The sequence below is a fragment of the Natrix helvetica genome, assembly GCF_964273705.1.
Source record: "Natrix helvetica genome assembly, chromosome: 3".
In the NCBI taxonomy this organism is placed as follows: Eukaryota; Metazoa; Chordata; class Lepidosauria; order Squamata; family Natricidae; genus Natrix; species Natrix helvetica.
Genome location: NC_138549.1, coordinates 52,114,696 through 52,140,998, shown reverse-complemented (window position 1 = coordinate 52,140,998; position 26,303 = coordinate 52,114,696). Strand labels below are relative to the sequence as shown.

Here is a 26,303-nt window from a genome sequence, read left to right as displayed (position 1 = left end):
GAGTACAGGCTGTGGTTGCTGCTGCTGAAATGCAGGGTTAGTCACTGACTTCTCTCTCTCTCCTTCTACCTCCTTGCACAACCCAGTCTCATGATTCACTGTCTCTCCTCCCTCTCTTGTATCCTGGCAGAGCCATTTGAATCTGTAGGCCAGTAGCATTCTGAGAGTGGGCAGAGGGATCTAGCATGCATGGATTTGGTGGTCCTATTCCATGTCTGCTTTTGAGGGGGTCTCCTTCAGGAAGGCCATGTTGGTTTCTAGTTCCCGCGCTTGCATGTGTTTATCTAGGATTCGATCCAGGCTTTCCTCAGAGAGGCTGGTTCGGCTTCTCCTGGGTTGGGCTTCCATGGGGCGGAGCAAGACGGGCTTCCCTGGGACAGGAAAGGGGGCCGGAGAAGCCCGTATAGTTTTGAATTACACATCACAGAAAGGAAAATTGCCAGAAAGAAGGAGTTTAGTAGGACAAGACTGCCATGCAGAGGGTTTACATAACCCTCAATGTAAAGTAGGGCAGGTTCCTCACTCTTCTTCTGGAAGTCTAACACCATCTCCTTTGTCTTGCTGATGTTCAGATGCAGGTTGTTTTGTAAGTGCCATGTGGATAGTTTTTGAACCTCCCCCCCTGTACGCTGTTTCATCTCCACCTGTAATAAGACCCAATACAGCGATATCATCTGCGAACATAATGATCACAGTGCATGGGTCAGATGATACACAATCATATGTGTACAGTGAATACAGGTAGGGACTGAGCACATAGTCCTGTGGCGTCGTCTGTCGACCTATTCCCCTGTAGGCAAACTGATGTTTGTCAAAGTCCAGTGGGAGGCATGTCCTAAGGTGCTTCAATCTCTCGAAGCATTTCATCACAACAAATGTTAGTGCAATAGGTCTGTAGTCATTTAGGCAGTTAATTGCTGTTTTCTTCGTGACTGGGACAACAGTGGCTGCTTTCAAGTATGATGAAACATTGGCTGTTTGCAGGGAGATAATTATCACAGTGATTTCTCTAGGCAGATAAAATGGCCTACATGTGACAGTCATCAGTTCCACATCTGGGGAGCAATATGTATATACTACTCTGCTGTTAACACACCAGTCACTATGTATATAGATACAGAGTCCTCCTCCCTTGCTCTTATCGGAGTTGCCATTTCTGTCACAGTGATATATGACATTGCTAGTTAACCCCACTGACGCATCAGGTACAGATGGATGTAGCCAGGTCTCTGTGACAATCATTACACAACTTTCACGGAGAAGCCTGTTTGCTGCCATCTGCAGCTCTAATTTTGTGGACGAGGGATCTGGCATTCATCAAAAAGACATTAAGCAACACTCATCTTTGGGGCTGCTTTTGAAGCCGAGCCAGCAAATTGGCTCTACAGCTGTGCTTTTGTTTCCGCTCCTTTCGCTTTCGTTGGCACCTCCCCACTGACCCGACAACAATCCATGGAGATCCTGGAGGCCTAGCCATGCAGTTCAGTATGTTGTGGGACTGCTGAAAATTTCTGGTAATCCCAAATTGATTTGCAATCCCAATGTTTATCAACTCTATGTGGGTGTAGGCAAATTTTGCCCCTTGCGCTGCACTGTGCACACACATTATTCCAAGCCAATTACACCAATACCAGGAGCTCGGGCTGTGTGAATGTGCCACCATCTTGTGCAACTGCTGTATGGGATAATATTAATTGTCGTCGTTGTTGGTTGTTTTTTTACAGTTGTTATTTTTCTTATTTACAATTTATATTACCGTATTTTTCGGAGTTTAAGGCGCACCTTTTTTCCTCAAAAAAGAGGCTGAAAATCTGGGTGCGTCTTATACATTGGATACAGCATTTTTTGCCTCCCGAAGCCCCGCCCATTCACCAAAATGGCCATGCATAGCCTTATGAAGGCTTTCAGAGAGCTGCTGAGGGCTGGGGAGAGCAGAAATAAGCAAAGAAATGGGCCATTTTTTGCCCCTCCAGCTCCCAGCAGCACTCTATAAGCCTCCATAAGGCTACCCATGCAATTTTTTTGACAAAAAACAGGCCCGTTTTAATGAAAAACAGGCCATTTGTGCTCTTTTTTGCCCCCACCCCACCCCCCAGGAGCACTCTGCAAGCCCCCCAAGGCTATTTATATCTTTTATTTGAAAGAAACAGGCCCGTTTTTGCGAAAAACGGGCCATTTTTGGGAGGTTTGCAGAGTGCAAAACCTTTTTTTTTCCTTTTGGAAAGCTCTTTATAACTGATGAGAATTACATTGATCAAGTGCTGTGCCAGCAGAAACAAAGTCTTAAGGTTTGTCAGCGATTTCCTTCTCCAGCACATGGATAAATACACCTGGAAACATCTACCTACCTACCTACTCTCTCTCTCCCTACCTACCTACTGTATTTCTCTCTCTCTCTCTATTCCCCTACCTACCTACCTACCTACCTACCTACCTACCTACCTACCTACCTACCTACTCTCACACACACACTACCCACCTACTGTATTTCTCTATCTATCTATCTCTATTTCTCTCTATATATATCCCTTTACCTACCTACCTACCTACCTACTCTCTCTACCTACCTACCTACTGTATTTCTCTTTCTTTCTCTCCCTCTCTATCCATCTATCTACCTACCTACTTTTTTATTTGCCTCTTCAAAACCTTGGTGCGTCTTATACTCCGGTGCCTCTTATACTCCAAAAATACGGTATTTATAATTTTATTATATTGTTTTCATCTTGTTTTTATTAGCCACTAAAATCATATATTTGATATGAACAGCCATATTAAAGAAACAAATAACATTAGTGAGTTAGGTTTAAGAAATTGCAGTTTGGGATTACTATATTTTTTGGACTATAAGACGCTCCAGACTATAAGACACACCTTGCTTTTGGAGAGGAAAACAAGAAAAAAAATCTGCCTCTGCCTCCCAGCAATTTGCCTACTTACAGCGAACAGCAAACAGCCAGGTCAGCACAGTCTGATTTAGTATGAACAGCTGATTGGTGGTTGGATCTGCCTCCCGGAATACCACCAATCAGCTGTTCCAGGCTGTAGGGATTGCTGGCGCCCATTGGTATATCCCTGCCACGTGGAAATGGGACACACGGCCGAAAATGGGACACACAGAGGCAAAAAATGGCGATAGGTGGCAGCGCCAATGGGTGGCAATGGTACCGATGGGTGGTGGTGATCCCCGAAGCCTGGAAAGGCTGATTGGTGATATTCCAGGAGACAGATCCAACCGCCAATCAGCTGCTTGTGCTAAATCAGGCTGTGCTGAAGCTGACCAGGCTGTTTGCTGCAAGGAGACATATTGCTGGAAAGCAGAGGCCGAAGGATGGGGGCAGATGGGTGGGCAGGGCTTTGGCAACATTCATTCTATAAAATGCACAGACATTTCCACCCACTTTTTTGGGGGGGATGGTGAAAGTGAGTCTTACAGTCTGAAAAATACAGAATATTGTAGGTACAAATATGACATTTCTCTTGGTATTAATTTTTATCTGTCTTTTAACAAATAAAAGTAAAAGGGAAGAAAGACATTCCAAAGAAAGTTAGCAATCAAATTTGGTGACAATTGACATTATTTACCTAATTTGACAAACAGCCAAGATTTGAGTACGACATGTCTCTTCGTTCTGTGGTTTCAGCAATAGAAATGGAAGTTCAGCTCTAAGTCTAGCAGACAGCTTCCCAGACTGTGCATAATCCATGATGTCATACACTATCATTGCTCTAGGCCAATTTTCCAATGTCAGCCTTCTCCAACAATTATGTCTTCCACCATAATATGCTGGAGTTTCATCCATATAACTGGCATACTAGAAAGCCATAAAGAAACAACATTTATGAAATGTTAATTATAATCCAATTAAGGCGGGTAGCTTAATTATATATTGATTTTATTCATTTATTAAATTTATATGACTGCCCATCTCACTTGCATATGATTCTCAGTGGCATATATAGTTAAACATAAGTAAAACCATAATCTTCTACCATTAAAAACAATGAAAATCTACATTTAAAATACAATAATAAAAAGACAGAGGAGAATTCACTGTAGCAATGTAACCATTTAACAGGCTCTATGAGATCCCAAAGCCTGATGCCCATCCATGTTTTAAGAATTCTTCTGGTAGGCCAGAAAAGTTGGGGCCAATCTCACCTCGGGTGGGAGGAAATGATGTATCAAATGGTGGGTACAACAGTAAAAAAGACTCTTTCTGGCTCCTGCTAAACAAAGCTCCTTGATTAACGGAACCCACAACACGCCCTTCTGCTGCACCTGATGGGATGGGTAGATAATTGGGGACTGGAGTCCCCCTTAAACAACCTGGTCCCACATGATATAAGGCCGTGATGGCGAACCTATTACACATGTGCCATAGGTGGTACGCAGTGCCTCTCTGTGGGCATGTGAGCCATTGGCCCAGCTGAGCTCCACCGCGCATGCGTGCGTGCCTCCCACTGGCCAGGTGGCTTTCAGCTTTCTGCTGCACATGTAGGATGGGTGGGGTGCATCCAGGATATGTGCATTCATCCGTGGGGGCAGGGGGAGACATGCGTGCATGCATGGAGAAAGATGCATGTGCATGTGTGGAGGGTGGGGGAGTACAGGGGGGGTGCAGTGCTCCCCCCATGCCCTGTTTTTGGTCCCAGGAAGCTTCAGGGAGGCCTGTTAGCCCCAAATGGGGCACGGGGGAGTCACACACACATGCGTGGGGGGCAGGGGAAGCACAGGGGGGTCATGTGTGCATGTGCAGGGGGGTGGGGCGCAAGGAAGGTAGTCACACATACATTGCATTATGGGTGTGGCACGCACATGTGCACACACGCACACTTTCAGCACTCAATAACAAAAAGGTTAGCCATCTCTGGCCTAGACATTGCTATTTGAATGTAAATATTTTTAACATTTACTGTATATTTATTTGTGTTTTGCTAATCTACGTGAAATATTAATATATGTTGCTAGTCCATGTATGATATGCCAAATAATAAATAGTATTGAGCCTTGCAGCATTCCACATAGTAGAAGCCAAATCTTTTTCTCGCAATTAATACTGAATGGAACTGGACTCAAAGGAAGGAAGTAAATCAACACAATACACTGCTGCCCAATGCCAGCCCTCAAAGTTGGCCCAGAGGTATAGCATAAAATGATATCAAGTTGCTAAGAGTTAAAAGTAGAGAAAGGATTGAATGCACAACTCATTCAACCAGAGGTCATCCAATGCCAATGCTGTCTTTGTCCCAAATTTGGACCTCAATCCTGGCTGGAAGGAAACCAGATAATCCATTTTATTAGTATTTTCCGAAGATTTTTAAAAATAAAATATATTGATGGTATTTGACTAGGAACAAACTGGCAAAAATGTATACAGGAACTTTTAATAAGTGTTAGAACTGTAATCAACTTCCAGGAACATTTATCATATGTGGTGGTCTTATGTGTATGATAAATTGTACTGAAGAAACATAATAATGATAAGGCAGAAAATACTCAAAATGCAAATACTAATTAAATCTGAAGCTTTTCTTTTAGGCATTATGGACAAATCAAAAGAAAAACTATTTAGATATCTTATTTTTTTTACATGGTAAACTGCTGCAAATATTGTCAATGCCAAATTTTAGAAAGAAAAAGGGACGCCAACTGTTGAAGAATGGATTTTCAAATTGGCAGAGATGGCAAAATTAACCACATTAGAGACAATCAATTAAACAAGTTTATAAGATACTAGCTGAATACCCGTGCTCTGCTTCAAAACTATGTGATTGGGCTTGATAAATCGACACTTATAGCTTGAAAATTAATGAGTAGTTATGGATCGGACTCTCCTCTCCCCTTCTCTCCCTCAGGCTTGCCTCACAGAATCCTCCCCTATCCTCTCCCCTTCTCTCCTATCCTATCCCCTTCTCTCCCCTTAGCTTTGCCCCACAGAAATGTCTCCCATCCTATCCCCTTCTCTCCCTCAGGCTTGTCCCACAGAAACCTATCCTATCCTATCCCCTTCTCTCCCACACCCTTGCCCCACAGAAGCCCCACCTATCCTATCCCCTTCTTTCTCTCAGGCTTGCACCACAGAATCCTCCCCTATCCTATCTCCTTCTCTCCCTCAGCCTTGCCCCACAGAAACCTTTCCTATCTTATCTCCTTCTCTGCCTCAGGCTCCTCTCCAAAATCCCAGTCAGCAGGCCGGATTAATCATGCGCTGGCCAAGCCCAAGTGGCAGTTTGAACATAATTTTTTTCAGGGAGGGAGGGAGGGAGTAGAACTCCTTAGCATCAGAGCATGTTAATAATAATATAACAAATATGAATGATCTGATGGTCATTTCGAAAACTCTTTTCTAAGCAAACATCTAGAAGCCAAGAGGAACATACTTGCCACATTTCAAGTTTCTAGGCTTTACAGTTCTGGAGATTTCGTGATCCAGTGTATGTATGTATGTACGTACGTACGTACGTACATACATACATACACACACATACATACATATACATACAAACAGACACACACACACAAACCATGTTTCCCTGAAAATACGACAGGGTCTTATTTTCTTTTGACCCCAGAAATATGGCTGTGGCCTTATTGTCGAGGAGGAGGGGCAGGGGATGGGCTGGGCCACAAGACTGCTTCTGTTTCTGAAAAACAGCACCGGAAAACAAGCAAGCGAACCTGGCTGGCTGTGTTGGCTCGGGCTCATCAAGAGAGAGAGTGGGGAGGGAGGGAGGGAGATGGAGGAGGCCGGGAGAGGAAGGGAAAATGGAGGGGGAGGTGCAGCTTAATGGGATATTCGATATCCTGCAAGGCGCATTTCTTGCCCTGGGACTTTTGTTCCCCTCCTCCTTTTCTTTGCAAAAAGCAGAGCTGCGCCAGCTGGACAGGGTGGAGTCAAGGCGGGCGATGTGCTTGGGATTGGGGGGGGGGGAGAGACTGCTGAAGAAAAAGAGGGAAGGAAGGAGGGAGGGCTTTGACTTTCTCAGTGCCTCTCCCCTCCTCCTTTAACCTCCAAACTTCCCCACTCATGCAGCCTCCTCCTCCTCTTCCACCTGCTTCTCTTGAAGAGGGGAATAAATGGCATTTGCCGCTACTTGCAAAGGAGGCTCCGAACCCCTATAAAAGCAGCCTTGCCACTACTCGATGACAATCACAGTGAAAGCTGTCAGTCAGCGCGGAACGCCCCGCATCCACCAAATTCAGCTCCCAAAAGCAAAGAAAGCCGAAAAGTTCATCACTGCCCAATAAGAACTGTGTCGATAGCTGTCAACCATGAGAAGCGTCAGAGTGTTCAAAACATGGCCCCCAAAGTCAAAGTGATCTCCCTCCATGGGAGCAGCACTTTCCAAAAGGCGCTGAGAGGAAAGGAAAGGGCGAGTGACTTTGGTGGCCACCACTGAGAATACCTGTTCGGGCATGCTTAACAAAAAGGTAGCCTGGCTGTTAAAAGGAGACACTGCACCTGCTTGGCATGGGCTTTCCCAGGAGGTGTCTCAAGAAGTTTAGGGGCCACGCAGAGTGGGCAAGATAGATAGAGGGGGGTGGGGGTGGCAGGGTTGTCGGGTTTCCCTCGCCGGACTTCTTCTGCATGATCACCAGGCAACACGTGATGGGTTGGGCAGAACGCATCATTTCTTTGGAGCCCTTCCAATCTTTGGCAGAAGTTTCCTCTCCCACATCTCCCACATGGAGATAGCGGAGGCCTCAGTAGGATCATGCAGCAGACCATCAGGCACAACCTCTAGCTCCCTCTGGAACCTTTCCACATCCATCAGTCACCAAGGTGGACCAATCAAATAGGTCCTACTTCCTTGGAGCTAGGTCCTACTTCCTCTGGAGCTATGCCAGAGACACATGGCCACCAGGGAATGATCTGATCATGACAGAAAGTTCATAGAGTGTTCCTCCACTTTTAGATCACATTGTGACTACTCGACAAGAAGACCATATCAGCTGAATGACCACTGTCCTGTGTTGGGCCTTGGATAATTTGAGATAGGTCCATGGCTGTCCTGGTAGCCATGAACACCTGGGAATTCCACCTTAGATCTCACTCCTACAGAAATCAGATTGAATGAAGCCTCTCAAGATCTGAGAAACTCTACTGCCAACCCAAAGATAGAATCAAGTAGGTCAAATAGGGAGATTGCTAGATAGCAAGGAGGCTGGTATAGTATTAGAATTCTTGGGCAACAACCTTTCTTTTTGGGAAGCATTCAGTTTAAATAATTAAAAATAACTAGACAATCCTTGACCGGTTGAGTCATTGTTTCAGAGATATTTCCTTACCAGATTCCTCAATGCCTTCCTCAATGGCAGAGCGATTAATGTACTTCAAAAGTTCTTAAAAATTCAGGGAGATATAGAGGCCTTGGAAGTAGCCCATCCTGAACTGTACAGTACAGTCAAGCATCAGCTTCCACATAGAAAGTGGGCAGAAACACACTCTATTGTAAAGACACTTTCACCTTTGACAAATGTTCCTTGCAACAGATCACATAGTTCCATTTTTTAATAAACATTTGCATATCTTAACATTTTTGTTTTCTTACTGTTAGATGTTTACCATTTATTTTCATGTGTAATTATCAATCCATGTTCCCCATCAAACAATTCGGTTTTAGTATCTAATACAGTACATAAATTATTCCTTATTGCATCATACAGTCTAAAATTTGCTGTAACCTATTCCATTTTCAGCCAGAAACAAGCTGTCTTTTGTATACAAAAGTACACACATACGTGTATCATGGGTGGGTTTCAAATTTTTTTAATACCTATTATGTTGGGGTGGCCTATTTTGTGGGTGTGCCTTGGCAGTCATGTGACTGGGTGGGTGTGGCCAACTTGATGTCACTCACCATGAGATATCATGGATTGGGTAAAATGTGGTGAAGCTCACTTAACAACACTCTTGCTTAGCAACCAAAATTTTGGGCTCAATTGTAGTCATAAGTCAAGGACTATCTCTGCCTTCCTCTGCATGGCAGCCTTGTCCTAGTACACTCCTTATCCTTTCTGGCAATTTTCCTCTCAGTTAGAGGCACCAAAATAATCCAAACAATGTAAGGTTTCCTGCTGCAGCAGGGGATTGGACTAGATGACCTCTGAGTAGCCTTCTAGCCCTAAATTGCTCTGCTGATTTTCTTTCTTTCTGCTAACAAAGAAACCCGCCTGAGGCTCATTCCACATTCCTGAGATAATGAGATAAAAAACCTATAAAAAGTTTGGCTCCATTCACAAGCAGAGATTCATCCAAGCACAAAGCCCATATTGCATAAACCCCAAAACTTCAAAAACATAGAACCACATAAGAATCCTTCCAGTTTGTTGTTCAGCTAGCCCAGAAACAAACTGCTAAATGTCATTTTGCAATCATCCTTCCGAGCAGCTTTTCAATTTAAAACTTCAATTTAAAGTTTGCAGCATTAAGACTTGTGGACTTCAACTCCGAGAATTCCACAGCTAGGCATGCTCAGTTCCGATTTGAAGTGGCAGTATTTGTTTTTCTCCTTTACTCAATCTCTCGGCTGAAGAGTGGCTTGAAAGCAGCTCCTCTGCCAACCTCCCCCCTAACCCTGTTACCTTCCCCAACCACCTCCCCCATTGCAAATGAAGTGTGCTGTTTGGGTGGGAAAAGCAAGAAGCCCACCCACTCACCTCCTGCTGGCAGGCTGGGGTGAGAGGAGAGGCAGAGAAGCTGGAGGGGAGCTGATCGGAGCCCTCCAAAAGAAGGGGGCTGAAGGAAAGTGTGTGCACTATAGCATGCTCCTTTGCCTGGCTTCCCTCCTCCTGTGGTCTCCTCAGTGCTTGCTTGTGCTTCACCTCCCCAGTCAAGTTTGATTGCAGGTGGGAGCCACATTGTGTCAGAGTTCCAAATAACACCAAAAAATTAAATCAGAGTCCAAAACAAAGTATTGCTCAAAGTTCCAATTTATTAAGAGAGTCATATTAGCACATCTGGGAAAACCCAAATCTGAAAGCTTCTTGATTTTCCCCACCCAGTCGAAAGTTCAAGATCTTGCCCCCACACCCACAAATTCATCACATGGTCCAACCTTCCACTGCCATGCTGTAAGTTCCACCCATCCATTTCCGGTCAGGTGCAGAGGTACCAAGACAAAGGATGACCTTGGCAATCTAAAAGGAATTTTATTTTGGTTACATCACATCCTTACTATCCCCCTCCCATTTTCCCATTATAGAAACAGCATGGTAGATAGAAATGTGGCAGGCCAAAGATCCAAAAGGAAACTGGCTGCAAGGCCTGACAGGCGGCCTCTCTTCGGAAGAAAAATGTTTCCTGAAAAGAGAATAATGTAGGGGTTAATATACCAGAATTAACCACTTCTCCCCGTTCCAGGGAGACCCTTTGGCTTATCGGGAAACTTATCATGGAATTGTTTTACTAACTTATTCACTTTTAAGTTCCAGCTTTTCACCCAAGTAGCTTCGGACAAAGGGTACCCCTTTCCAATGCAATAAATATTGTAAGCAACCCCTATACAGCCTGGAGTCTAAGATTTTTTCCACCTCATAATGTGTTTCCCCTTCTATCACTACAGGAGGAGGGGAAGGCTGGGTGGACAGTCTTATGCTGGACCCAATTACTGGCTTCAACAAGCTACAATGAAATACTGGGTAAATTTTCCCTAGAATTCTGGGTAGACTGAGTTGAACTGTAACTGGGTTAATTATCTTCACTATTGGTAATGGACCTAGAAATTTTGGGCCAAATTTCTTGCTAGGCATTCTTAATCTTATGTATTTGGTAGATATGAAAACTTTGCCCTCCACATGAAAAGGGGGTTGGATCGAACGGTGTTTATCAGCTTGCTTCTTGTAGGCTTCTGCCGCTTCCGCTATAGCTTTTTTCATATTTTCCTATCCTTTCTTTAGCGTGTCCATCCATTCAGTCAGAGGCATGGAGGAGGGAGGTTCTCTAGGCAGCTCAGGCATGGGAACAAATTCATGCCACTGGCAATTTGGAAAAGAGTTAATCCAGTGCTGCTGTGGACTGCGTTGTTGTATGCCACTTCAGCAAAAGGTAGCAAGTTCAACCAGCTGTCTTGCTGATAGTCCACATAACACTGGATGTATTGTTCCACCATTGCATTGGTCCTCTCTGCTGCTTCATTCATGTTTGGATGAAACACTGAGCTAAGTCCTTGTGTGAACCCAATGGACTCAGGAACTCTCTCCAGAACTTGGAGGTGAACTGGACTCTGTGGTCTGAAATGATCCTCCTGAGCACTCCGTGCAGGCGATAAATGTGTTTCACAAACATTTTCGCTAATTTCTTTGCGGACAGCAATCCTGAACAAGCAATGAAATGCGCTTTCTTGGAAAATAAATCATTAACTGTCCAGATTACTCTATTCCCACTGCTGTCTGGGAGCTCGATGATGAAGTCCATTGCAATCTCTTCCCATGGTCGGCTAGGACTGGCCAAACATTGTAATAGTCCAGGGGGCTTCCCTGGTGACGTTTTCATCATCATGCAGATAGCACAGCATTTTACGTAATCTTCCACCTCCGATTTCTGGCGCCTGGTGAGGTGGAGCATTTTTAGGAATCCAAAATGGCCTCCTAGTTTCACATCATGGCTTCGCTGTAGAACTTCCAGCCTCAACCCGTGGGGATGTAAAGTTTGGACTCCTTCCAGGCTAAGCCATGTTTTTTACGTAATCTTCCACTTCTGATTTCATCTTTGGCCAAAACTGGTGGCTGGCAAGGTGGAGCATTTTTAGGAATCCAAAGTGGCCTCCTAGTTTCACATCATGGCTTCACTGTAGAACTTCCAGCCTCAACTCGCGGGGATGTAAAGTTTGGACTCCTTCCAGGCTAAGCCATCTTTCATCATCAGGATGTCCTTGTTATTGTTGAGCCACGGGTCTGCCAGGAGTGCCGATTTCATCGCTGTCGTCAGCTTATCCTGGCTGTGGGTGGTGACCTGGGCTGCCTTTTGGTGGGAGGAAGGAAGAATGGGGTGAATCACTTCTTCCTTCTTACTGTCGTACTGCAGTTTTCTTGACAAGGCATCTGCCAACACGTTATTCCCTCCAGGGATGTGTTTCAGTTCGAATCTGAACCTTTGGAAGTATTGTGCCCAGTGAACTTGCTTTGGGGCTTTGAGAGCTTCAAGATTTTTATGGTCAGTCCAGACCTTGAATGACACATTCCCCCCTTCCAGGAAATGTCTCCCAAGTGAGCAGGGACCACCTGATCCCATATGTTTCTTTCTCCCAAATGGCCCACCTCCTTTCAGTATTGGTGAGTTTTTTGGAGACATAAGCGCACGGCAAGAGGGGACCTTCTTTATTCTTTTGCAGTAGCACTGCCGCTACCGCTACATCACTGGCATCTGTCTGGATTATGAATTGTTGTTCTGGGTTGGGGTGTTGCAGTATGGGCTCTTGGGCAAAGAGCCGTTTTAATTTTTCAAAGGCTTTTTGACAGTCCACTTTAGGGGTTGGTTTGCTTTTGGCTTTGTCAGGGAAGGCCCTGTTTTTAATAGTTCAGTCAATGGGAGGGCAATCTCTGTGAAAGCTGGAATGAACTGCCTGTAGAAATTGGCAAATCCAAGAAAGCTCTGTAGTTGTCAGCGAGTACTTGGGTTTCCAGTCTAACACAGCTTTCACTTTTCCTGGATCTATTTCTATCCCCTCATTGGAGATGCGATAACCAAGGTAATCTAGTGAGATTTTGTGGAACGCACACTTTTGATAACTTTGCATATAGTTTGGTGGCTATAAATTTTTCCAGGACTTGCCGTACCAGGTTCATGTGTTCTTCCAGGGTTTCAGAGATCAAGATGTCATTGAGATAAACAAGCACTCCACGGTACAGGTGCTCATGTAGCACCTCATTTATGTTCTGCATGAAGACTGCGGGTGCTCCTTGTAGCCCATATGGCATGACTTTGAATTGAAAGCTGCCAATGGGGCAGTTAAAAGCAGTCTTCCATTCATCTCCCTCTCTGATTCGTATGCGGTAATACGCCTCTCTCAAGTCCAGCTTGGTGAACACGTTGCCTTTAGCCAAGTGGTTCAACATATCTTTCATGAGAGGGAGGGGATAGGTGTTCTTCACGCATACAGCGTTAAACCCCCGCCATCTTTCTGCCATCTTTCTTATCTCTGAAGAGTACTGGGGCCGCTACTTTCAACTTTGCTGGTTCAATAAAGCCCCGCTTCAAATTGATGTTGATGTACTTCCTCAATTCAACCATCTTTTTGGGAGTCATGGAGTACATTTTCAGTTTTGGTAGGATAGCCCCAGGTATGATTTCTATTTCGCAATCTGTGGGCCGGTGAGGGGGAAGATAGTTGCAATCTTCCTCACTGAACACCCCCACCAAATCCCAGTAGTCTTTTGGTACTTGTTGGATCCCTGGGGTTTAATGTCTGCTATAGGTGCTGCAGGTTCTGGGCGGTCTGGGCTATTGGGTTCAATCGTGGGTGACCCTTTGGCTCAAGATAATTGATTCCTGCATTCATGGAGCTACGATGAATCTGAGGAATTCATAGTGGCAGCCTATCTGTAACTTTACCAATTTAGTACTTTGCATGGCTGCCCCCCCCCCCCCCATTAGCATTCCATCCACCTGCTCAAACCAAATGGGATGGGTTAGGGGTCTTGTGCATATGCTGAGTTGCTCCACAATCAACATACTGATTAAGTATCGAGTGCAGCCGGTGTCCACAATTGCCCCAACTTCCTCTTCCCTCCATTTTGGGCACTTGGAGTTTTGAGTTGATGATGAAGGGGAGGATGGGTCCACTCACCATTGGGTCATCTTCTGTATTCTCCTCCTCCTCCGATATGGATGGAGCTTCCCCAATGGTTGGACTTTGTCTCCTTAGGTTGGGGATTATGCTTCTCAGGTTGTTGTACCAGCCGACTCTTTTCTGGTGGCTTTTGGGTTTTTTTCTTTGTCGCGCTGGTGGGTGGTGGGCACACTCGTGGGACTGGGGCTGGAGCCAGACATTCTGATGCTCTGTGGCCCAGCTGACCACATTGGCAGCATTTTATTGCCCCTCCCCCCGAGGGAAGGGGGGTGGAGGCTTCTCAGCTTGCTGTGTCTACGTTTGGTGGCCCAAAGGCCTTCTAGCAGGTTTCCCTACCACAGGCTTTTGATGAGGGTGAAGATCGTGGTCCAGTATGATTGCAGTGGTATATCAATTCTGGATTCATTCTGGGGGCCCCTGTATGCTACAAGCTTGCCTCAGTTCGGGATCTAAGGCATTTTTGAATGTGTGCACTAGGAGTCTTTCTGGCCAATCTCTTAGTCTTCCAGCCATTCTTCTGAACTCCCAAAGTAACTCTTCCACGGGATGATCAGCCTGTCGCAATCCCTGCATCTGCTTTTCTGCTTCCATGTGTTGGGTCACATTGCTAAATCAGGCATGCATCAGTTGGATGAACCTGTTTGCATCTTCTAGCTCAGGAGCCTCCTCCTTGTTGAACTCCGCTTTCCATTGTACAGCCTCCCACTCATTCATCCCCTCTGCTATTTCTTGAATCAATTCTCTGTTGGAAGGGTATTGTGCTCCAACCTGATCAGTTTGTCCAGATTCAATTCAGGAAGTAAGCTAGCTTCTCCAGGGTCCCATCAAATGTTGCCCGGAACCATGGGGGCGTGAGAGCCGGCAGGGCAGGAGGCTGGGCAAATGCCTGCTGAGGCATTGCTGGTGGGGCTGGAACCGGTGGGACCCCCAGTCCCTGGCGCCGCCCCGGGCCAGTTATCTGAAATGGCATCATTTGCTGAGGAGGGGCAGGCGCCCATTGGCATTGGGCCCATCCATGACCCGGGAAGAAAGCACACCCCTGTGGTGCTTGATTCATAGGTTGCAGCTGAAATATCGGTAACTGGCTAATGGGAGATGTGCCCCAGGGCCCTTTCTGCCTGCTGGATTGAATTCCCCATTTCAATTGAGGACCCGTCAGCACTCTGTGAGGGAGGGGCACTGATGTTGGCTTTGCTCCAGTAGCAAGGGGTTGGGTCGACTCACTGGTCACTGTGTGGAAGGAGCCAAAATCTCCACTTCAGTGCATTGCAGTGTCTCTGCTAGGGAAGAAGAACGTGGGCTGGGCCAGGGTCCACTTAAGTGTTCCTGAGCTAAAGAGGGGGTTGACTCCACTCATGTTTAGCCATCTGAATTGGTCTGGGAGGCCGGTCAGAGAATGACTGTGTGAGGGTGGCTGGGATCTCCATTCATCAGATCTGCTAGCTGGTGTCTGCTCTGACCTTCTCCAGTCATGTGTTGGAGCTTCCCTGGCACCCCCCTTCCCCTCCAGCAGAAATTCCTTAGAGGTGATAAATCCCGAGGCTTTGCCTTTCAGTTAACTCTGCCGCCTCGACTGCAGCTTTATAAGGCACATAAATGGTCTCGATATAGGTTGGTAATCCATCATCTGTGGCTTTCTCTGGAGTTTTCTTTTCTTCCTCCATCTGAAATTTTGCACTACGCAGGGTTGGGTCAGTACTGGGATTCAGTATCCCTAATAGCTTCCCAATCCTGGGATAGCTGATGAAGTATTTTAAGGGAGATTCTGGTTAATGTCAGGTTTCCAAATAACATCGAAAATTAAATCAGAGTCCAAAATAAAGTATTGCTCAAAGTTCCAATTTATTAAGAGACTCATGTTGGCACATCTGGGAAAACCCAAATCTGAAAGCTGCTTGGTTTTCCCCACCCACTCAAAAGTTCAAGATCTTGCCCCATATCCACAAGTCCATCACATGGTCCAACCTTCCACTGCCATGCTGGAAGTTCCACCCATCCATTTCCGGTCAGGTGCAGAGGTACCATGACAAAGAATTAACACATGGTCCAACCTTCCACTGCCATGCTGGGTTCCACTCATCCATTTCCAGTGATGTGCAGAAGTACCAAGACAAAGGATGACCTTGGCAATATAGAAGGAATTTTATTTTGGTTACATCACATCCTACTCCTTACTATCCCCCTCCCATTTCCCCACTATAGAAACATCATAGTAGACAGAAATGTGGCAGCCAAAGATCCAAAAGGAAACTGGCTGCAGGCCTGATACATTACCTTTTTCAAGCCTGCAGTCAGTGAAGCTGGGCTGGCTTTTTGCCTAGCTATATCCAGCTGTCAGGGAAGAAGGAATGACTTCCTCCCCAGGTCCCCATCTATTTCTCTCCCCTACACAGCTAGATAAAGCTTTGCAAAAAGCCAGCCCTCACAGGTGCCCAGTTTCACTGACTGCAGGCTTGCAAAATGTGGCCTTCTGCCTGCATCAAACTACACTAGGGAGGGAGAGAGCATGAGCAAGTCAGGCCCCTTCCCTCCAGCCTTTGCCCAAAGCCCCACACCGCACCAAGAGGATGAAGTTTGAATTCCTCTCCCCCCCCCTCTGACCCACACGTACCTTTTCCAGCTGCTTCAGAGAGGGCTTCAACACTGCTCTTGCCTCGGCTCCCACGCTCACTTCCTTCTCTTTGAGAAGCACCTTGCAAACAGGGGCAGGCCAGGGGACTATACCGGTATGGAGGCGTGGCCACGCCACCGACGCTATGAGTGTGCAAGCATACGGCCAATTTCCGCTCCCGGTATGTCCGTACCGGTGCGTATCAGGAGCAACCCACCTCTGGTATATCACCAACCATCACGTCTCTAATGTTACCACAGGTTAACATTTATATATTAATAAATGAATACATTTAGCAACAAAGGAATCACCATACATGCTCTTTTTGTTCTGTTATCCAAATTCTTTAAACACTTCTTTTATTTCTTCTTAGGCTAAACTTTTATCATATTACTAGTTTATCATATTACTATCAGATTCAGCAAATACATTTCTGTCACACTGTATAAAATATTCCAAAATGGCATGCTAGTCATTTTATGATACACATTATCTAAATCAAGGAATATGCGATAAAAACATTCATAGTCAAGAGATAGAACTGTAAATATTGACCTTCATTATTTTCATCATGCCTTTACTCAACTAAGTATTTCAAACAACAACAACAACAACAACAACAATAATAATAAATTATATTATCGTATACAAACAGACAAAATACAAGCGCATAACACACCAGACATCACACTGATTGAGAAAAGTAAGGTTACAATCATAGACATCGCAATACCAGGTGATAGCAGGGTCGAGGAGAAGGAACATGAAAAAGTCGCGAAATACCAGGACTTAAAAATTGAAATTCAACGATTATGGCACAAACCAGCAGTGGTAATTCCAGTGGTAATCGGCACACTGGGTGCTATTCCAAAAGCACTGGAATTACATTTAAAACAGTTAAAACTTGACAAAATAACCATCAGTCAAATGCAAAAAGCTGCACTGCTTGGATCTGCACGTATATTACGAAAATATGTTACGACGTCCTAGGCCCCTGGGTGGGGCCCGACTAGTAATCAATGCCAAATCCGGCGAAACAACTGGCCACTGTGATACAATCGTATAATAATAATAATAATAATAATAATAATAATAATAATAATAATAATAATAATAATAATAATAATAATAATAATAATAATAATAATAATAATAGGAGAGGTTGTTTCAGAGACGTGGTGCAAATTGGGTAGGTACAGGGAAGGCACAGTGCAGGTTGGTGATGTTGCATGTGAGTGCATGAGTTGCAAGTGTGGCATGATTGCAAAAGGGTTGGGGGAAGGTGCATGAGAATTTACTCCAGCACTTCCGACCTTCCTTGTTGGCTTCCCCATCAATTTTCTGGGGAAGGCAAAAGAGAAGTTTGCAAAAGGCAATCACTAATTGTGGGATGCTTGGTAATTGGTCATAAGTGTGAATGGGTAGCCAAGCAATCAGATCCCTATCATGTGACCAGAGGGATGCTGAGACAGCCTGAACTCTGAGCACCAGTTGTAAAAACTATTGGAACGATAGCTGACCAAATGGTTATAGGTAAGGACTACGTATAATGAGTTGGGTGGAGAGTATGACAACTACAGGTGGTCCTTGACTTATAACAGGGACCAGTATATTTGTCATTAATTGAGGTATCACATGACCACATTCAATTTTATGAACTTTTTTACTATGTTTATTATAAACAAATCACACAGACATTAATCAAATCATATGGTACCCCACTGACTTTGCTTCTTGGAAACTGACTGGGAAGGTCATATTGATCACATGAACCCAGGATGCTGCAACCATCATAAATACATGCTGGTCCCAAGTACCTGAATTTTAATCATGTGATTACAGGGAATCTGTGGTAGTCATAAGTATTGGTCATAAATCACTTTTTCAGTATTGTAACTTTGAATGGTTGTTAAATAATTGGTGATAAGGGCTATCTGTATTTTCAAATCTCTAAAGCTGGTGTGAAATTCAGCAGGTTCTGACAGGTTCTGAAGAACCAGTAGTGGAAATTTGAGTAGTTCGGAGAACCGGCAAATACCACCTCTGGCTGGCTCCAGAATGGGGTGGGAATGGAGATTTTGCAATATCTTTCCCCCCGGGAGTGAGGATGGAATAGGGATTTTGCAATATCCTTCCCCTGCCATGCCCACCAAGCCACATCCACAGAACCAGTAGTAAAAAAATTTGAATTTCACCACTGCTCTAAAGAGTTGTCAGAGAATATCGGCGCCTGTTTTCTATGGTATTGTCCCAGAATGTAAGATATGAAGTGATGATTTTAATTTACAGGAAGTAGATTTTGATTTAATATTAGGGGAAAAAAACTGCTTAACAGCAAGAGTAATTTAATGGTTGAAGTATTTATCACAAATGCTATAGGTCCTTTCAACAGAACAATTCAAGAACTATGTATTGAAAATGCTTTTAATTTGAATTCTAAGGAGATTGGATTTCACTGAATGGAACTTTAGTATTTTTTAAAATTATATAATCCCATGTGATTGATAAATCTAAACACTGCTTACTTGCATGTAATCTCTTATTGTAGCAATATCTATGTCATCTGTTATTCCATGCCTTTTATTCTGAAGTTCATCTTGAAGAATCTGATTATAATACATCCGATAGCCCATTAATTTGCAAGCATCAACAGCTGCCTAGAAAATATTAGAAAATATAAACTTAAAAAGCGATAATATTTCACTAAGAATGAATTCAGATACTTAATGGAAAATATTCTTATTCCTACAATAAAAGGGCATTTCCCTTTTATTGTGGTGGCGCAGTGGTTAGTACTGCAGGCTACTTCTGCTGATCACCGGCTGCCAGCAGTTTGGCAGATCAAATCTCACCAGGCTCAAGGTTGACTCAGCCTTCCATCCTTCTGAGGTGGGTAAAATGAGGATCCAGATGGGGGCAATATGCTGACTCTGTACAACTGCTTAAAAAGGGCTGCAAAGCACTATGAAATTGTACATAAGTCTAAGTGCTATTGCTATTGCTCTTCCCTCACAAATCTACCCCAACATCCACCATACCTTTCGGAGTATAAGACGCTCCGGAGTATAAGTCACACCTTAGTTTTTGGGGAGAAAAAGAAGAAGAAAAATTCTGCCTCTGCCTACCAGTGTCCATGGCATTCGCTTCCTGACTTGGAACACATGTTAACAAGGTCAGCCAATGAATAGGCATAGCAACTAAGTCAGCCAATGAGGGTTATTTGGACTCTTGAACAGTATTTGCCATGTGAGCAACAAGGAGACAGGAAGGAGCCTTGCTTAGCTGAGAACTGAAAGTGAAACTGCTTATGTTTTGTTTGTATTTACTGCTACCTTGGAAAACCTGCTTTTGGTATTGTATTGTATTGTATATTATTATTATTTTGACTCCTACTTACTTGTGTGTGCTTTCTGAATGTGATTGCTGCTGCAAACTCTGACCAGCTAGGTCAGCTTAAGTACTTATTGCAATCTGATTCAGCACAGCTGATTGGTGGGTGGATCGGTCTGCTGGAATACTCCAAATCAGTTGTTCCTGGCTGCAGGGATTGCCACAGACCATCACTGCTTCACGTTTTGGCTTCCGGTGGGGTGGGGGCTACATTCGGTGTATAAGACGCACCCAAATGTCCACCCTCTCTTTTGGGGTGAAAAGATGCATCTTATATTCCAAAAAATATGGCAATTTAGCACAACATGGGGAGCCAATATATTGAGAACTTGATATCTCAATGTTCTCTCCCATACCATTTTTGGGGTGAGGGAGAGGGACAGAATTGGGTAAAATATGGTGACCATTTAAATTCTGCCCATTTAAATTTCCATTTATCTGTTTGTGAAAACCTTTCTTTTTATTATTTTCAGACTATGGAATAAAATCCTTTGTAAATTATATTCAACTTGCACTTCTCTGCCTTCAGAAGAGCAACCAAGACACAGCATATTTTAACTGATAGTTATTTTTAATGTTTGTTTTCTATATTTCATTATTTTAAATGTTATTGATACTAAGCAATATTTTTAAAATAATTACTGAGCAGAAAAGCATAATATAAATTAATTAAGTACAATTTGAGGAATAAATAAATGATTTTTAAAGGTTTACATTTCTAAGATTATTTACCAAGCAATATCTTAGCCCTGCTGCTATATATAGTTGGACCTCCATATTCATGTATTTTGTAGTGGCAATGGTGAAATTTATTATACTAATCTTTTACACCAATGTTTCTCAACCTTGGCAACTTGAAGATGTGTGGACTTCAACTCCACAACTTTTTGTGGAATTTCACATATTTTGCAGGAAACATTGACATCGACAACCCTTGAGAATTCAGAGATCCAATTATATTCCTAAAATAACCAGTGGTGCAATTCAGCCGGTTCTATCCGGTCCGTGTGAACCGGTAGTGGTGGTGGCAGGAGGCTCCGTCCACCCACCAAGACATCATCATCATCACGTCCTGTTTTTGACGCTCTGCTCATGTGTGGAGGTGGTACATGTGAGTGAAGCTAGCGTGCACGCTCACATTTGCAAACCGGTAATGAAGGTAAGTTGTTTTCACCCCTGAAAATAACTATTTCTTTAAAAATCTGAAAGAATTCTTTCTCAAGAACCACCTGTTAAAAAGAGTTTTAACAGATATATTAATAGGTAAAGGTATCCTCAAATCATATTTTATTAAATATTAAATAATGCTTAAATTTGCAAATTATGATAAGTATGTTACATGTCTACTCTAGCTGAAATAACATGATAGATAATAAACATGCAAAAAAAGTTTGGATAAATAAAAAATAATCCAAGCCAACAGTATATTACCTTACTTTTTGATGTTATTACTCTTTTCCCACTGATATATTGGTTGTTTTTTGTTCTTGATTTACAAAAGATTTTAAATATAATAAAAGGGGGGAAATCAGATCCAGCAAATCTGAAAGGAGGAAATATAAAAACTGAATAACTATTTTTATGGAAAATTTATTTATATTCTGCCTTAGAAGTCATAACTCGTTTAAGTGTTTCCTATTCAAACAATATGATTCATTATTATTTTAAACATTTTTAATGGCTGTAAATTAAGGCAACCAAAAGAACTACTTTTCTGATTTAAGCACAATGTAGAAACAAATGAGTCTGCTTTTTTTATCATAATCTGAGTCAGCATACTGTAGGTACTATATGCAAAAATGCCTTTTGGTAATTGACTACATTGCAGTAAATATTATGAAGAGAAACAATTTCCATTTGTCTACATCCAATTCCTAAGAACATTTCGTGAATGTCTCCCCTTTCTGAATTACAACTGTATAGAAAATTCTGAAAAATCTCTCAGCAATTATAAATAAAAACCAATTGTGAATGTACAGTATAACTCTTGCTTCATCTTTCTTATCAATAAGTGATCAGTTTAATCAGATTAACATATGTACGTGTTAAAAGCTAGATGTTCACATAAATTACTGAATAGAAACTATATTTCAGACTTCCCTTTTGTAAATCTGAATGCTCTCCTTTGGCATAAATAAATACTTTTTTGAAAACAGATTAAAAAATAAAGTATTAATTTCTCTTCACATTTCTTATTTTGGTATTAATCTGGTTTCTATATTTCTCCTTAATCACAATTTGATCCATGCACTATGTTTGAACAATATGGTAAACAAAATCACAATTGGCTTGGTAGTGGTAGTGTAGAATTTAGTGGCTGTCTCCCTAATACTATAAAATATGAATGGTGCTTAAAATGCACTGATTCTTTCTCTGTATACAAAAACATTGTCATATTGACAAAAGTAATCTCATACATGGAACTAAGGAAATATAAGTACTAATTTTTACCTGAATCGGACTTTATATTGAATAGTAGGTTCTTTAAGAAGTTCAGCTTCTAAAGGACTCACTCTTTTTAGAATATCATAGCTAATGCAATACTCCTGAAAGAAATACAGTATTTACCCAATAGATTTGCAACATTCTATATTTACAGAAATGTTATGATCACTGTGTCTGCAAATTGAGGTTAGTAAGAGAAACAGAGGTAACAGTATGCTTAAAATAGCCCAAGATTTGGAAACTGAACTATTTGGAGAAACATTTGAACAAGCAAATAGCTCAATGAGTACTCAGCATACTCAGTATTTATACGGGAAAGAGACATGGAAAATCCTGAAAGAAATCATATTATATGACTATTTGGAAGAATACTGAATAAAGTGATCCACACTACAATATTAGAGCCCTGGTTTTCAAAATTTTCACTCAGAAAAAAGAATATCTGTTTTTCAATAAATTTTAATTAGAATATTGAGATATTTATTGGCACTAAATTTTGCAACACATTATTTGTAATTACTACAAATGTAAGACAGAGATATATGGCCATGGCTCCAACATTTTCAGTGGGGGGAAAAGGCACAGTGAGATAATGATGCAAAAAAGCTAAACATTTTACACATATAAGAAAGAATGAGGCTTTAAAAAACTTGGAAATATTTTATTTTTTTATACTATATAAAATTAATTTAGAATATGTACTATAATTTAAATGCTCCCTGTTTCAAATGTTGGGAAATAGAATAATTGGTTTCTTACTGCCAATAAATGATCAGTTCACTGATGAAAATAAATCTTTACTTTCCTATTACTAATGGCAGAAAACTCAAAATTTGTAGTGGATTGCTGAAAGAAAATAATGAAGAAACTGTGATATATGCAGAGAAATGCAACTAGTGTCACTATCAAGCTATAAAGCCTAGCTAATATACAGAATATATATATTGCAGGTCTAGATCCCTGGGGAGCATAATATTGCAAAGGTACAATACTGCACTCTAATATATTTTGAATGGTGACAGTTAAAGCTCAGATATGGATATGTTTAATTATTATTTTTTAAATATATCCTTTTTTTTACTTGTTGTCCCTGAATCTGCAATGCAATTTTTATTCTATATCTTTGAAATCCATTGAGCTATTAATTTAGCTCAAATATCTCTGTTTAGGAGGGGAGATTTTGAAAAATTCCCATCTCAGAATGGCATGTTCTTTATGTTCTTTCTGAACCTATTGCTTTTACATGTCTTTTAAATGGAGAATTTGTTGTTGGGGGGGGGGCACTTTTTTTCTTACATCTTTACAGTAAAAGTGTTAAAAGTTTTTTAAATTAAAGCTGAATGCTCAATAAAAAAAATCAAATATAAGTTTTATTACTTACCAAAATAATATACATATGAATTTTACCTTAATATAGCATTGTACTAAATACTAAGTTCATACTTTTCCTAGAGAATCAGAATGAATCTTTAGAATTCCAGAGACAGTTTAATCTACAGTTGTGGCCAAAATTGTGTAAACCTTTTGGGAAAAGTGTACAGTATTTTTGAGGTTTGATGGCTAATAACATCACTTTTTTTAGTAGTACCATAAAATTAAGGTGACCAACCGTCCTCCTTTAGGGAGGACAGTCTTTCTTTTGTAAGTTCTGTCCTCCCTCAAAAAGTGTCCTCCTACATGTCCTCCTTTTTGATATTTGAAGGCTAATCTGTTGCGCGTTATGTGACGTATTTTATTAAACAGTTTTTAATGGTGTTTTTTTTACTTCATCGCAAGTATATTGAACAGATATTGAATCTTGTGTTGAATTTTTATCTAAAGAAATGCTAGACATTAAAATAGACGACAATTGTCTCTTTGAAGAAATTAGAAGACTGAATGTATATTTAAATTCTGAAAAATTAATTCAATGGGAAAATCAACATGTTGAAATTGATAAAAGATGGGTGGATATTTTCAGCCATTTCAAAAATGAACATATTCCATGTGAACATTTATTTATACTTGTTCAATTTACATTGTGCTGCCCTGGAACTAATGCAGCAGTTGAAAGAGTTTTTTTCAATTGCCAATGATTTTTCGACAAGTGAGAAATCGAGATTGAATGTTGATACTCTAGCTGCAGCACTTGCCGTAAAATTCAATATGAAGGATATTTCTTGTTCAGATATTTCCAATATATTGTTAGAAGATGATACATTGACAAAAAATATTAATTCAATGGAAAAGTACTCATTTAAATAATAATTAACATGCATGTAAGCATAATTACAATATAAAATGTTGCAAATGTTTTTATTATGCATATATAATATTTTAGTGTATTATTGTTGCAATGAATAAAATATTTCTTTTATTTACAATATATTTTTTCCAATTTATTTGTCCTCCTTTTCATTGTAAAAAAGTTGGTTACCTTAATAAAATTATATATCCTCTGTCCAGGTAACATGGGTTTTAGCCCAGTTTAGTCTTTTCAACTTTTATTTGAGAGATAAAAGTGGCTTTTTTTTTGTGGAATTCTAGATTTTAGGCCAAATTCCTGCAGTCTGCGCCGAACAGTAAATTTCACTCAATTTCACATTGCATTGCACCATTTCATCTTGTATACACCCAGATGATTTTCTTCTATCACGTAGACACAATCTCTTAATTATTCTAGCATCACTTGCTGTTGTGCACCTTCTCCTGCCTTTATCAGTCTGGTTTTCTAGTGACTGAGTCTCCTTATGCCTCTTCAAAAATTTAGAAATGCCACCTTTGGTTAAGTTTCCAGCAATTTTTCTTCTAATTTCTTTATAATTGTAGCCTTGTTCACTTTAGTTCACTTTAGTTCACTTAATAATACTATTTACATTGCTTTCTAGTCAACTCTTTGCACTATTACTTTAATTTTATTACGTTTTACAAGCTCACTAAATGAAAGAACTCAAAAAAAAACCAACCAATTTGATAGTGATCACATAACACACTGACAAATGTCCTCCTCTCAGCTTCAATACATGACATCAATAACTGAATCTTACTGTGATCTGATTGGCTCATTGACAAAACAAGATGACACCTAATTGGCGCTCTAAACACTCATATTCATTGGCTACAGAGATAAAGGAAAGCTACCGGATATCAACCTAAGCAAGTTGTGCTTCCTTTTTCTGGTTATTTGGCTATAACATTTCATAGAATACAGATAATTGAACAAACTTTATTGCATTACATTCTTGATTAAATTATGGAAATTGATATATAATTTTATGGCATTACTTGAAAAAAAGTGGTGTTATTAGCTATCAAACCTCAAAAATACACTTTTCCCACTTTTCTGTTTATCTTGGTTTAATACTGATCAGAACCCTTTAGTGACTTTTTGTGTGAAACGGAAAAAAATGAAATCATAATATATTGTTTTTAATTAAAAAAATAAGACAGTTTAATTTACATTTATACTTAAAACTGCTATAAAAGTAATCAGAAGTCATTTTTTAAGTATTTCTTTTTTGCATTTTTCTGTTCTTTTTTTATTTCTTATCTTGTTCATCCTTCTTGGTTTTTGTTAGATTTTATCTTTCATCTTACCACATTTTCCCAAAAATAAGACACAGTGCAGGTGAGTCTGAACACTGCAACTGCTGGGCCAGATATCCATGCATCAAGTGGAGGCACATGATCCAGTCCACTGGATGCCTACCCCATCCCATCTGTTTTTGCTTGCGGCCGTGCGGCACATTTGGAGGGGCTGAATTGCATTCCTCCTGTGCCTCTGCCAGGGGGTGGTTCTGCCGCCGCAAAGTGAGATGAGGTGGTGGGATGAAGTTGGTGCCACGTAATGGCCCCTGCGTGCTCAGCCGCCATCCAATGCCTTCACACACAGGATGATGCTTCCATCCACTGCCTCAACTGTGACGGCCCCAGAGAACAGGAAAGGTAGAGAGCTCCCATTCCCAAGACGCAGTCAGAACCGCCCCTCCATGCCTCCACCTCCTGCTTCAATGGACAGGCCAGCGGTCACGGTGCTTGGACTCACCCGCGCAGCGTGGGTTGCATAGCCCCAGCATCTGCCAGC

General features: G+C 41.6%; 2 protein-coding genes across 3 annotated transcripts in view; one reads left to right on the top strand and one right to left on the bottom strand.

Annotated features, from left to right (window-relative positions):
* Window positions 1–20,771, top strand: part of KLHL15 (kelch like family member 15) — a 150,329-nt gene extending 129,558 nt beyond the window's left edge. Inside the window, exon 3 of the transcript XR_014174829.1 lies at window positions 20,708–20,771. The gene's annotated coding sequence lies outside the window, so the exon portion shown is untranslated. The remainder of the gene's footprint in view (window positions 1–20,707) is intronic.
* LOC309388698 (uncharacterized protein CXorf58 homolog) overlaps window positions 1–26,303 on the bottom strand; it is a 78,142-nt gene that overhangs the window by 30,746 nt on the left and 21,093 nt on the right. The window contains exons 3-6 of one of the 2 annotated variants that reach the window (XM_081946257.1): window positions 22,247–22,341; window positions 21,227–21,338; window positions 18,931–19,062; window positions 3,586–3,815 (exon numbers count right to left, since the gene is read on the bottom strand). In XM_081946257.1, coding sequence (XP_081802383.1) covers window positions 3,586–3,815; window positions 18,931–19,062; window positions 21,227–21,338; window positions 22,247–22,341 — 569 coding nt within the window. The remainder of the gene's footprint in view (window positions 1–3,585; window positions 3,816–18,930; window positions 19,063–21,226; window positions 21,339–22,246; window positions 22,342–26,303) is intronic. The other variant, XM_081946256.1, reaches the window with a different exon arrangement.